This window comes from Lates calcarifer, linkage group LG16_LG22 (genome assembly GCF_001640805.2).
Source record: "Lates calcarifer isolate ASB-BC8 linkage group LG16_LG22, TLL_Latcal_v3, whole genome shotgun sequence".
Taxonomy (NCBI): domain Eukaryota; kingdom Metazoa; phylum Chordata; class Actinopteri; family Centropomidae; genus Lates; species Lates calcarifer.
The window spans coordinates 22,521,473-22,535,296 of record NC_066848.1 but is presented as its reverse complement, the minus strand read 5'-3'; the positions used below and the strand labels follow the sequence as shown (position 1 = coordinate 22,535,296).

Sequence of the window (13,824 nt, the reverse complement as noted above, 5' to 3'; positions counted from 1 at the left end):
CTAGAACCAGGAATTTTCCCCTCATGTGGCTGACAGAGTGGTAAATCCCTGCAGAAATTTTCATTTGACCTGAGTTTACAGGTTGGGATAGTTCACTTGAAGACACAGTGGTGCACCAACTTAACACTGGTGTGTAATGTGTGCAAATGTAGTCATTAGCCCACTTTGATTATCTACATCATGAAATAGCTTTTCAATTGGTTCTCATAATATGATGAACGTATTGTATTGTAGTATTTGGGTAAGTTCAGTGATCAGACCTTTTAGTTTTATGGTTATTGATCTAATGTAGTCAGATTTAATACATAGGTGTGTAGTGCTGTGTGCCTGTGGAATGTGTTGGATTTTAAAGTTGTCTAATGTGTGTTCATTCTTCAGTTAAGCTGTTGTTTGTACCTGATGAGAGCTTTCTCTCCAAAGTAGTCTCCGACTCCCAGTGTCTTGATTTCTTGTGGTTCAGCAAACCCCTCTGTGCTCTGAGTGACTATGACCTACAAATAGAAAACAAATATGTTTTACATGGCAGTTTACAATTGCTGTTGAGGCTCTAATTCTTTTGTTGTTAGACCTACTGTTAATGAGTCAGTAGATTAGCTTTGGATCATTTCCTTAAACTCCTTCTTTGCACTGTACTGTATATTCTGGCAGGTACTAGATTTTGACGTGATTAGCTCTTGAAGTGGCAACCACTGCGTCTGCATGGTGACCAATTCAAAAGGCCTTAATCTTTAGTTACTCTAAGTGTCTCTGTTGGTTGTGATAAAACCTTTGCTGGTGCCGGTGCTCTTTGTTTTTCTGTTCTATGTCTATTGTGAACAATTTGATACAAATGGTATTAATGGAAAAAAAAAGAAAAGAAAATATAATTCAACGATTGTGACGGTGTTTAAGGCAGCAGAGAAGGCCTTGCTGGCCCTGACAGTCCACCACTGATACTGGATAGTTCTTCCTTTTGCTCTAAAACAGCCTAGGTTCTTAGCAGCATAGATTAAACAAGACGATGGAAACTTTCTTATGAGATTCTACTCCATGTTCGCATGACTGCATTACATCATTTATGCAACTTTGTCAGCTGCACATTCATGCTATCAATCTCCTGTTCTACCACATCCGAAAGGTGTTCTACTGGATTCAGATCTGGTGACTGGGGAGGTCACTGAAGTTCACTGAACTCACTGTCATGTTCATGAAACCAGTTTGAGACTTTAGGTTTGCAACACTGGAGCATTATCCTGCTGGAAGAAGCATTAGAAGATGGTAAACTGCAGCCATAAACCACCACCAGCCTGGACTGTTGATAAATTACAACCCTGCCATCTGCTGCCTCAGCAGAAATCCAGATCCATCAGACCAGGCTACATGTTTCCAGTCTTCAGCTGTCAAGTTTTCGTGAACCTGTGTCCCCTGTGCTCCCTGTGTCCCCGTGTCTTTGGCTGTTTTAGTCCAACCACCTCAAGGTTGGAGGTGGTGTTCACTCTGAGATGCTTTTCTGCTCAGTAAAGTTGTAAAGAGTGGTTATCTGAGTAATTGTAGCCTTTCTGTCAGCTCTGTTCTCCTCTGACCTCTCTCATCAACAAGGTGTTTCCTTCCACAGAACCGCTGCTCACTGGATGGACCACTGTTCCAGTGGTCTGTCAGACTGCATTATGAAAGTTACTTTTCACATTGCCTGCACCAGAAACAGAGATGACCACTGATCGTCTTTGTTTAGATAGGGTTCAGTTGGATTTCTAGTAAAAATCAGAAACAACCCTGATATTTGCTGGTTTCATTTTCTAATGTTGTCCATTGCATCTTCTCCTTCTGGGGATCTGTCTTTTCTCGAGATCACCATAATAATCAGGGCAATTAACAGATGTGTGGATGGGTTTCCCTCCAGGTAATAAACTGATTAGAATACAAGAAAAGATGTGTGTCAACCCAACATGGTGTGTGTGTGTAGATTAGAGGTGTTACCTCTAGAAGATGCTACCTTCATCAGACAGACTTTGACAGATTGACAGATTGACTCATTGACGTTATCAGGTTTAAATCTAATATATTGCCAAACAAATGCTTCTGCTTTTAGCTTTAACACCAAATCGTCTGCTCATCTTGTCTGTTAACTCTCCTCTGGTCACATAATAAGACTTCACTACCCTGTGATGTGATGATGATGATGATGATGTGATGACCATACTTTGCTGCTCGTATGAATCAGATACTTTCAGTTTTGACGTGTATAACTAGTAATTTACAAATTATAATAATTTTATTTGATGAATATGGAATGAAAATGAACCAAATTTATTTAATTACTAAAGAACTCATCATGGACTTCAGGAAGGACAGAGAAGACCACACCCCCCTCCTCATAAATGGAGAACGTGCGGAAACTGTCATGTGGAACGTGTGGAAACCAGAAGCTGCTGCTGGCCTTCTACCACTCCTCTGTGGAGAGTGTACTGACATACTGTCTGAGTGTGTGGTACACAGGCTCCACAGCTGAGGACAGGAAAGCTGTGCAGAGGGTCATCAACACCGCCCAAAAACTCATTGACTACCCTCTGCCCTCCCTGGATGACATATCCAGATCCTGCTGCCTCAGGAAAACCAGGGCCATCACAGGAGACCCCTCACACCCCGCCCACCACCTGTTTGACCTGTTGCCCTCAGGACGGCACTTCAGGTCAATCAAGTCCCACACCACCAGACTCACAAACAGCTTCTTCCCCTGGGCAATTTGGACCATAAACAAACACTGACTATACCCCACCATACCCCCCACCTCACCAACACCACACCTCACACACACACACATACACACACACACACACACACACACACACACACACACACACAGTGCCAAGGACACTATCCATTACCCTCACCTTAAAGTGTCCTAGACTCCTTGCACAATCGTGTGCTGTTGTGTGTATGTAGATCCTATTTAAAAGTGACATTGTAAATTTTTGTAATTTTGTAATTCTTGTATTTTTTTGTAATCTCTTGTATTATATTGTATACGTCTTGTATATTGTGTACATTTTTCTTATTTCTATTTGTAATTAAATCTCTTCTATAGTGCATAGTCTGTCTTCGTGGAGCACCCACAATTTCATTGTACTTAACTGTACAATGACAATAAAGCCTATTCTATTCTATTCTAATGTCCGTAAAAAATGCAAAAAAAGGCAGGTTATGTACTCAGTGTGTGCCATAACACCGGTAACACCATGTAACAGCGACTAACACCCTACAACCCTACTCATTACTCTTGGTCCACTAGTCTCACAGTAACAAAAACATGAACACAAAAGAGATAATACAATAATTAGCTTTGAAGAAATATCTCACCTCTCCTTTTGCAATAATAAAGAAAGTGTTGCCCTCCTCACCCTCTCGAATAATATACTCTCCTTTTTCAAAAGAGTCCTGCAAAGAAAGGTGAGTCAGTCACTCTCTTGTTTAATTTATTACAATCTGAAACTATTTACACTGATACTGTACAGAGCTGGATACAGTGCATAAAGACTGGAATCAAAAAATGTATAATGAGAAATACTCACAACTTCAAGACAATCAACAATCTTGGCTAGTTTCTCTTCTGGCAGTTCTCGGAGCAGAGACACACTTACAGACAAACAAATACACAGAGTCATTACAGATGTTGGGATAAATAATATACAGTACAGTCTGTCACATTTAATAAACTGAGTTTAAAATCTTATAACATACTTTACTGCCTGTTACAATAGCTAGTATTTCTGTCCTTTGTAACTGAAACAGCAAGTAGTATGTTTTGATGCTATAATCACAACGGAAAATATATTTATTATAAATATTAGAATTCAGTGACTGTCATTGTGAAAATATGACATTTTAGTTATTGTTTCTTATTATAATAATTTTCAATTATGAAATTCAAATCAATAACAAAATAATCCAAATAAAATCAGTATCTGTGTTTGCACATGCCCAGTATGTCCATGTTATACATGTGGTACATGGGTTAAATGTAGATGACATGTATAATGAGTAGGCACTATCATGTTCATCTTGGGCAGTCTGCCTTCAAATCCTTTTCAAATTATGTGCAGCCTGGCCATCTGTAATAAAACCTATTCCACAAGTGTTTTGTTAATATAGTACTGCCAGCTCTATAGACGTACGCGTAGGTCTATAACTCAAACCTGACCTGGCCTGACTGTAGATGACAGGTACCTCCAAATTTAAAACTTATAATTTAACTTCATATATTTTAGCCCTTAGCAAGCATTAACTCAACAGCCTACTGTAACTCATTGACTACAGTCCTTTGCTGCCCCCAATGGGTATTGTGTATCTACTTGCAATTCAGTAGTACACTGACTAATACACAAGTCAATCACAATTACATCAACCTGTATTTAAGATAAGATAAGATAATCTTTTATTAGTCCCACAATGGGTAAATTTACAGCATGGTCCTGCAAAATCTCACCACTCAGTTATTTTTTTGACAGACAAATTGCAGTGACTAGCTGCAGTAACTCACCAAGTCTGAATTAGTTTGGGAAAATACTCATTTGTTTGAAATTTAGAGGAGGCACAGAGCGCCTGTCACATGTGTATGTACCTGCGCAGAAAGCTGAAAGTGTTCCTCATGTCTGGCCTGTGTAGTCTGCATCATGATGGTCTGGAAGGTCTGACGGTCCAGTGCCCAGATGTGAGACTGTGACACAGCTGAAAGAGATTGGAATCAACAACTCATTACCCCCATCACTTTACTATCAGTGTGGAAGAGATTGCTGTCAACTGCACAATTATCATTCCAAATGTTATTCATTTATTTATTTATTATTACTTTCTCCAGCACATTTGTAGAAAGCAAGACTGGGTTCCCCAAATCATTTTCTTATTCTTAGTAATATTTGCTCTTATAACAGGTTTGGTCAGGCTTGCTACAAGAGCAGAGCATACAACGGTGCAACCATGATGCAATGGTTGAATGTGACAAAATGTTGTTTATTTTTCAACATAGTCTCCCCTGCAGTCTGCACATTTCTTCCATCGGTGTTGCAGCACTTGGATTCCTGTGGTGTGGAAGCACTCATCGTGCCCAAAAAGGACCTCAACAGCAGATACGACCTCATCATCTGTCCAACAGTGCTTCCCAGCCAAGTGTTTTTTCATGTTGGGGAACAAAATAGTCAAATGGTGCCAAATTAGGAGAATAAGGAGGGTGATCAACCAGTTCAAAGCCAAAGTCATGCACAGCAGCCATTGCAACCACAGACTTGTGTGCAGGAGCATTGTTCTGGTGAAACAAGACCCCCTTCGTCAGTTTTCTAAGCTGTTTTGACTTGATTGCCTTTCATAGTTTCCTCTGCAAGTTGGCATAATTCTCCATTGATATTTGGCCTTTCTGAAGGTAGTCAATGAACACAATGCCATTTGCATTCTAAAAGACAGAGGCCATCACCTTCCCTACCAATGACACCACCTTGGCCTTCTTTGGAGGGGGAGAAGATGGGTGTTTCCACTGCATGGACTGCCATTTGGTCTCTGGTTCGAAGTGGTGGACCCAACATTCATCTTGGGTGAGGAAACGTTCCCGAAAACCAGCTGGATCTGCTTTAAAAAGTGCCAAGTTCGCCTGTGACATGACTAGCCTGGTGTGCTTTTTATCAGGCGTCAAAAGCCTTGCCTCCGCCCTCCATGCCAAGTTTGTTGTGTAGAATGTTCTCTACTCATTCATGGGAGATGCCTACAGCATTAGCCATCTGATTAACAGTTAAATGTCTGTCATCCATGACAAAGCCTCTGGGAAAAGTAGGGGAGGGGGATTCTGTGTTTATGTGCTTGAAGACTGGTGCCTAAACAGCAGAATAATAGACAGCCACTTTTCTCCGGACCTCGAGGCCATGTCTGTCCACTGTAGACCGTTCTACCTGCCTCAGGAGATCATTGTGGTCATTGTTACTGCGGTCTACATTCCGCCCGATGCTAACGTTAGCTCAGGACTAAGCCACCTTCAAGACATTATGAACAAAGAACAAAGGAATCATCCTGACAGCGTCCATATCATAGCAGGGGATTTTAACCAAGCATGCTTAAAGACAGAACTCCCCAAATTCCACCAGTATGTCAAATGTCCACCCAGGGGGGAAAGGACACTTGATTATGTATATTCCAATTAAGCATGCTTACAGAGCAACGCCCTTCCCCCACCTAGGACAATCCAACCATCTCTCCCTGCTCCTCTTCCCGGCCTACACCCTCCTCAGATAGCAATCAAAGCCTGGCCTGAAGATGCTCTCCTCCAGCTACAGGACTGCTTTGCTTGCACAGAATGGAACATCTTTGAACATCAAGACCTGAGACACACACAGAGACTGTCCTCTTCTACATCAAGTGCTATGTAGAAAACGTGACAGTCAACAAATGCATCCAGATCTTTCCAAACATGAAACCCTGGATGGCAAGTGAAGTCCATGCCCTGATCAGAGAGTGTAACTCAGCCTTCAGGACGAGGGACAGCTCACTGTACAGCACTGCCAGAGCCAACCTGAGGAGAGGCATCCAACAGGCAAAGGAGGCCTACAGGAAAAAGACGGAGCCCACAACAGATGTGGAGGGGCATCCAGGCCTTAACCAACTACAGAGGCCAGCACCCCACATCCTCTAGCAGCAGCAGCAGCAGAAACAGCAACACACTGGAAGAGGAGATTAACAACTTCTTTGCCTGCTTTGAGTCCACCACACACCAGCAAACACTGCCTCCTCACAACCCCAGCAACCCCTTTGACTAACACTCCACGGAGCACCGAGTCATCTGAAGAACCAGAAGAGCTACGTGAGGATGCTCTTTGTGGATTATTGCTCAGCGTTCAACGTTCAATCATTCCGGACATTTTAATCACCAAACTGCTACAACTACTGATCCTCCTCCCCACCGGCATATGGATTAAACACTTCCTCACACACCGCCCACAATCTGTTAGACTCTGCCCCCACCTCTCCTCCACGCTCATACTCAGCACTGGCTGCCCTCAGGGCTGCATGCTGAGCCCCCTACTGTACGCCCTGTATACCTATGACTGCACTCCAACCCACCCAACCAACATCATCATCAAATATGCAGATGATACCACCGTGGTTGGGCTCATCTCTGATGGGGATAAGACAGTATACAGGGATGAGGTAGAGAAACTGTTCCTCTTGTGCTCAGCAAACAACCTGACACTGAATGTCCAGAAAACAAAAGAACTCATCATGGACTTCAGGAAGGACAGACAAGACCACACTCCCCTCCTCATAAATGGAGAACATGTGGAAACTGTCACCACCTTCAGGTTCCTGGACACCCACATCTCAACGGATCTCTCCTGGACCCACAACATCAAGGCCCTAGTGAAGAAGGCTCAGCAGTGGCTGCATTTCATGTGTGTCCTCAGGGAAAACAATCTGGACAAGAAGATGCTGCTGGCCTTCTATCACTATCCTATGTGGAGAGTGTACTAAGATACTGCCTGAGTGTGTGGTACACAGGTTCCACAGCTGAGGACAGGAAAGCTGTGCAGAAGGTTATCAACACTGCCCAAAAAATCATCGGCTGTCCTCTGCCCTCCCTGGAGAACATATGCAGATCTTGCTGCCTCAGGAAAACCATTTAGTCTGAAGGCCGGTTTTGGCCTTCAGAGGAGACCCCTCACACCCCACCCACCACCTGTTTGACCTGTTGCCCTCCGGACGGCGCTTCAGGTCAATCAAGTCCCACACCAGACTCACCAACAGCTTCTTCCCCTGGGCCATTCGGACCGCAAACACTGACCATACACCCCACCGCCCTCCCCGCTCCCCTCACCTCACCAACACCATACCTCACACACACACACACACACATACACAAAATCAAGGACACTATCCACCCACCTCGCACCTTAAAGTGTCCTAGTCTCAGTTTCTTGCATAATCATGTGTGCTGTGTATATGTAAATTGTGTAAAATTAGTGTAAATTTTTGTATTATTTGTGTAAATTTTGTATTTCTTATTGTATATACCTACTTCTATAGTGCACTGTTTGTCTTTGTGGCGCATTTTTGTTGTACTTAACTGTACAGTGACAATAAAAGCCTATTCCTATTCTATTCATGTGGTGAACGCAGTCAATGTTTTCTTGGGTGGTGGTAATGACAGGACATCCAGACCTTGGGTCATCTTCAAGGCTCTCCCTACCCCTCTCGAATTCAGCTGCCCACTTTTGCACACTTGATAAAGCTGGAGCATCATCCCCTAAGGTAGCAGCCATGTCAGCATGAATGTCCTTGGGGGCTAAACCCTTTTTCTGCAGATATTTGATAACACCACGGTGCCAAATTTTATCCATATTCACAAAATGTCTCTAGTACTGCTTTTCAAAATGCTGAGGTACTTTTTCATTGTGGGTTTATCTGGAAGGATATCAGGAAATCTTGACTTGACTTGACTTGAAAGGTTGAATTTAATGCATGCCAAGTTTTATTGCTGTGGTATAACTCCTTCTTGGTCAACCTATGAACTTTTCAGCCTACCCTCGTACAGTACCAGTCAAAAGTTTGGACGCACCTCCTCATTCAGTGGTTTTTTTGTTTTTTAAAAAAAAAAAATATTTTCTAGATTAATATTGAAGACATTAAAACTATGAAGGAACACATATGGAATATCAGAATATCTTTTAGATTTTAGATTCTTCAAAGTAGCCACCGTTCAACTACTGTTCTAATCCATATTAAGACAAAAACCACTGAAATAAAGAAAAACAACAATCTACCATTACTTTAAGACATGAGGGTCAGTCAATCTGCAGAATTTCAAGAACTTTGAATGTATCCTCATGTGGAATTCCAAAAACCATCAAATACTATGATGAAACTGTTCTCTCATGAGGACTGCCTCAGGAATGAAGGCTCAAGAGTTACCTCTGCTGCAGAGGATAAGCTCATTAGAGTTACCAGCCTCAGAAACTGCAAATTAACAGCACCTCAGATTAGAGCCCACATAAATGCTTCACAGAGTTCAAGTAGCACACACCTCTCAACATCAACTGTTCAGTGGAGACTGTGTGAATCAGCCCTTCATCAAGAATTCTTTATTGTCATTATGCATACACATAACAAAATTTTGTTTGGTAGGTTTCGGTTTAAGAAAAAGACGGACAAAGACACAATACTTTAAAATATATTGACAGAAAAACCAACTATAGACATACTATACATATGTACATTAAGCTAAAAATAAGGTAAGATAAGAATAGAATAAAACAGAATAGATAAAAGATAAACAGAATAAAATGTGCAATGGATAAAATGAAATGTGCAATGAATAAAATGAAATGTGCAATGGATCTTAGCAGCAGAGGAATGTACAAAAGTGAAGCATAGTGCAAGTTCCAGTCTTTTAAGGCACAATGAATGAGTGTGAGTGTGCTTCAGGGGTCTGGTGGCCTGTGTGTGTGTCTGCAGGGGTGGTGGTGGTGTGTGTGTGTGTGTGTGTCAGGCAGAGGGAGATGGATTTCACAGCTCTGGGAAGAAGCTGTCTTTCAATCTGGTGGTGCGTGTTTTTATGTTTCTCTACCGTCTTCCTGAAGCGGTACAAACAGTCCATTGCCTGGGTGGGTGGGATCAGCAGTGATACATCTGGCCTTCTTCTGGACCCATCCAGCATATATTGAGGCCAAATCTGGGATTGGACATCCCACAATCCCCTGTGCTGTTCTCACCACCTGGATCAAGTCCATGCCACACTGTCACACTGAGAGAGCAGCACCATTGTGCTGAATCTCTTCTCTGTAGTGGATCTCATCATTGTCCAATATGAGACCCACCACAGTGGTGTCGACCGCAAACTTCACAACTACGTTTGTGGAGTGGATGGCAAGACAGTCATATGTAAACAGTGTGAAGAAGGCTGGGCTGAGAACCTGGTACTGAAGTTACCTGCGTAACTTCAGTACCAGGTTGGATTACAGTATTAAATGCAGAACTGAAGTCAACGAATAGCATCCTAACATAAGTGTTAGGATGCTGCAGGTGGATCAGGGCTGTGTGAAGCACAAATGAGACGGCATTCTCTGTTGATCGGTTCCCCCTGTAGGCAAACTGAAGGCTGTCCAGACCAGCAGGTATGATGTCCTTGATGTGCTTTAGGAGTATCCTCGCAAAACACTTCACGATTCCCAGGGTTAGGGTGACAGGGCGGTAATCATTGAGGCAGGTGACGGCTGATTTCTTAGGCACAGGCACAATGATGGAGGACTTGAGGCAGACAGGGACCACAGCAAACTGCAGGGACAGGTCGAAAATGTCCAGAAAAACTCCTGCCAGTTGGTCAGCAGTTTCAGAGTCCGACCTGACACAAGGGGCTGATGTTGCTCCTCCAGCCTGGGAAGATTCACAGTCTCTCTGCTGCTTGGTGTATCAAAGCATGCAAAGAAACTGTTCAAGGTGTCAGGTAGAGTGGCTGACCTGCTGGTCACTGCACTTGTGGTCTGTTATAGTTCTGATGCCTCTCCACATATTTTGTAGGTTTAACTCATTGAAGTGCTCCTCAAAGCGCTGTTTGTACCTGTGGTTTGCCAGGTGTATGCCCTTTTTTGGTTCTTTCCAAGCCGTGCTATAAGCCAGCCTGTCACCTGACCTGTAGGCAGCACCCCGGGCTTTGAGCAGGGTCCTCACTGTGCCATCCATCCATGGTTTCTGATTTGGGAAAATCCCAATAGTCTTTGTGGGTAGGACAGTGCCAGTGCAGAACTGTACATAGGACAGGACAGATGACGTGTATCCTTCAAGATCTGTGCCCTCTTTGAACACTCCCCAGTCTGTGTGCTGAAAACAGTCCTGTAATGCTGAAGAAGCCTCCTCAGTCCATGTCTGTATTGTTCTGGTGGTTGGTTTTGTCCTGCAGATCAGAGGTTTGTAGGCTGGGATCAGCTCCACAAAGATGTGATCTGACCTGCCCAGATGTGGTGCTACAACCTTGTATGCTCCAGGGATATTGCAATAAACCTGATCTAGAATGCTATTGTCTTGGTTGGGAAGTTTATGAATTTACAAAACTTGGGAAACACTACATGGTTAAAGTTAGCGTTCATCTGCCTGCTGATTAGGCAGTGCAGCTCCTCCAGTGCTAATTTAGCATTAGCCTGCAGTGTAACATAAACAGCCATGATCATGATGGAGCAGATGGTTGAATTGCTGCAAAGAAGCCACTACTGAGGAAGAACAAGAAGAGGAGAACACAAACAAAAAAAAAACACAAGGAATGGACATTAGACCAGTGGAAATCTTTACTGGTGAGTCCAAATTTGAGATTTTTGGTTCCATCTGCCATGCCTTTGTGAGACACAGAAAGGGTGAGTGGATGGTTTCTACTTGTGTGGTTCCCACAGTGAAGCATGGAGGAGGAGGTGTGATGGTGTGGAGGTGCTTTGCTGGTCATGCTGTTGGTGATTTATTCAAAATTCAAGGCACACTTGAATCAGCATGGCTACCACAGCATTCTGCAGTGACATACCATTCCATCTGGTTTGCACTTAGTCAGACCATCATTTGTTTTTCAACAGGACAATGATCCAAACACCTCCTGGCTATGTAAGGCCTATTTGACCAAGAAGGAGAGTGATGGAGTGCTGTGTCAGATGACCTGGTCTCCACAATCACCTGATTTAAACCCAAGAGAGATGGTTTGAGATGAGTCGGACTGCAGAGTGAAGGCAAAGCAGCCAACAAGTGCTCAGCACCTCTGGGAACTTCTTCAACCATTGCAGGTGATGACCTCATGTATCCGACTGAGAGAATTCTAGAAGTTTGCAAAGCTGTCATACGTGTTCTTTCATAGTTTTGATGTCCAAAGTATTCATCTACAATATAGGAAGTAATAAAAACAGAGAAAAACCATTGAACTGTACTGTACATTGGATTTATTTTTAGAATGCTCAGTCCTAACCTTAATACTGTGTGGTATCTGTCTGTTACAGCACTGAATAACATTTCATCTTCCTGTGTGTATGTCAAGTATAGTATGTGTGGAAACAACAATAAACTTAAGCCTGATTACTGCAATTTGTGTAAAACACAAAAACAAAATAACAGCAAATATACACAAATAAGATGAGTACAAGCTTAACATTTTAAAATGTGTGATTGTGTCATCATTTAACACATTAAGAAAACAGAATAATTCAATAGATATCAAGGCATTATTTAAATGTTTATTCATTTATTCCATTTAAAATAGACAAACTAATCTGTTTTATTTGATTAGAAAGAATTATTCCAGTGGCACACTCTAGACCTCATTTAAATGTTCAACATTTTTCTTGGTGTGGAAGACATTTGAGGATGTTGAATAGTATCAGCACTGTGACAAACTGCTTTTTTTCTTTAAAATATAGAACTTTCCAATATTACTAACCAACAGCTTGTAAGCATGAAAATAGGAGCAGCCATGCACCAGGTAAGAAATGGATGAGTAGTTTTAAAATATATTTAATTTTGGATATTTATTTTTTTAATTGAATATTTTATAATTTGCTCATGTGCCATATAACTACAACCACATACAATCACTTATACATGGATGGATATGATTATCAAACACAATCACTATGATACACACTTAACCCTCATGCATCATTATGGACATTTTTGTCCATTTGGGCAAATTTTTTCTCTTAATCTGGCCATCATTTTGGCTGTTTTTGTGAATATTGCACATTTTTTTGTAAGAAAGTCTCTCTCATGACAAATTTTGAAATTCAAATTTTAATTCCTCTAATAGGTCAATAGAACACCGTGAAAGAAAATTACCATACTCTTAAATCTCTTAACTCTTAAATTAGAGGACAAAAATGTCCACTTCCAAAAACATTACAGATTAATGTTTTATTCAGCTTTTTTCAACTTCAGCCCTGCTCAAAACTACCAATGTTAAGGTTTCATTTTTGAGAAAAATAGTAAAACATTTTTACTGTTCACCACTAAAATCTGCCATATTACTATTTCCTCTTTTCCACTGAAATTATTTTAAAATCAGCATCAAACTTAAATATTTATTTTAAATATATACATACCACAACTCTGTGAACCACAATTCACAAACAGTGACATCAAGTAATCAAACTGGCATTTAAAAGATTAAAATTGAATGTTTGTAGTTTTTATAGCAGTTTTATGGAAGTGGACATTTTCCTTAATGACTTAAGAGGGTAGAAAATTAAACTGATGCCTGAGGGTTAAGCACCAGGGAGTAGGCATATTGAGAACCATGACTGGTTTGGTGTTGTTTATGATGCTGTCACTCACCTTTAACGGTGGCTGTTCTCTTACAGTTGTATAAAATGGCCAGTTCTCCAAATACAGTGCCAGGATGCATCTCCCCAAGCAGCTTTCCATTCTGGATAACCTCCAGCAAGCCCTCTGTAGTAAGGAGAACAAAACATACACCTGAAACCTGTTTTATAATTGACATTTTCACTGGATTCATATATATCTTGGAAGAGCTTTGCTGACAAAAGAGTAAACCTCTTGTCAAAGTAGTGGTAATTTGAACTCATGTCCCTGACTTCATTCTTTCAGTCACTACCTAAAACTCATGACCATAGATAATTGGAATGTAGACCTACTGGTAAACAGAAAGCTTCACTCTCAATTTCTGCTTTCTCTTCAACATGATAGCCTGACAAAGTGAATTACCAAGTGGACCTACTAAGTACAGATCCAAGGCCCCAGAGCATAATTGGCAGAGTATAATTCCCTCTTTTTGTTCTTAGTTTAATCATCATACTCATAGCATGATTCTTCTTTCAATAACTACATTACCTT

The 13,824-nt window shown here is 41.6% G+C and overlaps 1 protein-coding gene across 1 annotated transcript in view; it reads right to left on the bottom strand.

The window, feature by feature from the left end:
- LOC108895314 (cGMP-dependent protein kinase 2-like) overlaps positions 1-13,824 on the bottom strand; it is a 66,064-nt gene that overhangs the window by 15,911 nt on the left and 36,329 nt on the right. Inside the window, 6 exon segments of the mRNA XM_018694054.2 lie at positions 397-491; positions 3,337-3,414; positions 3,549-3,612; positions 4,598-4,614; positions 4,616-4,704; positions 13,306-13,419. Coding sequence (XP_018549570.2) covers positions 397-491; positions 3,337-3,414; positions 3,549-3,612; positions 4,598-4,614; positions 4,616-4,704; positions 13,306-13,419 — 457 coding nt within the window.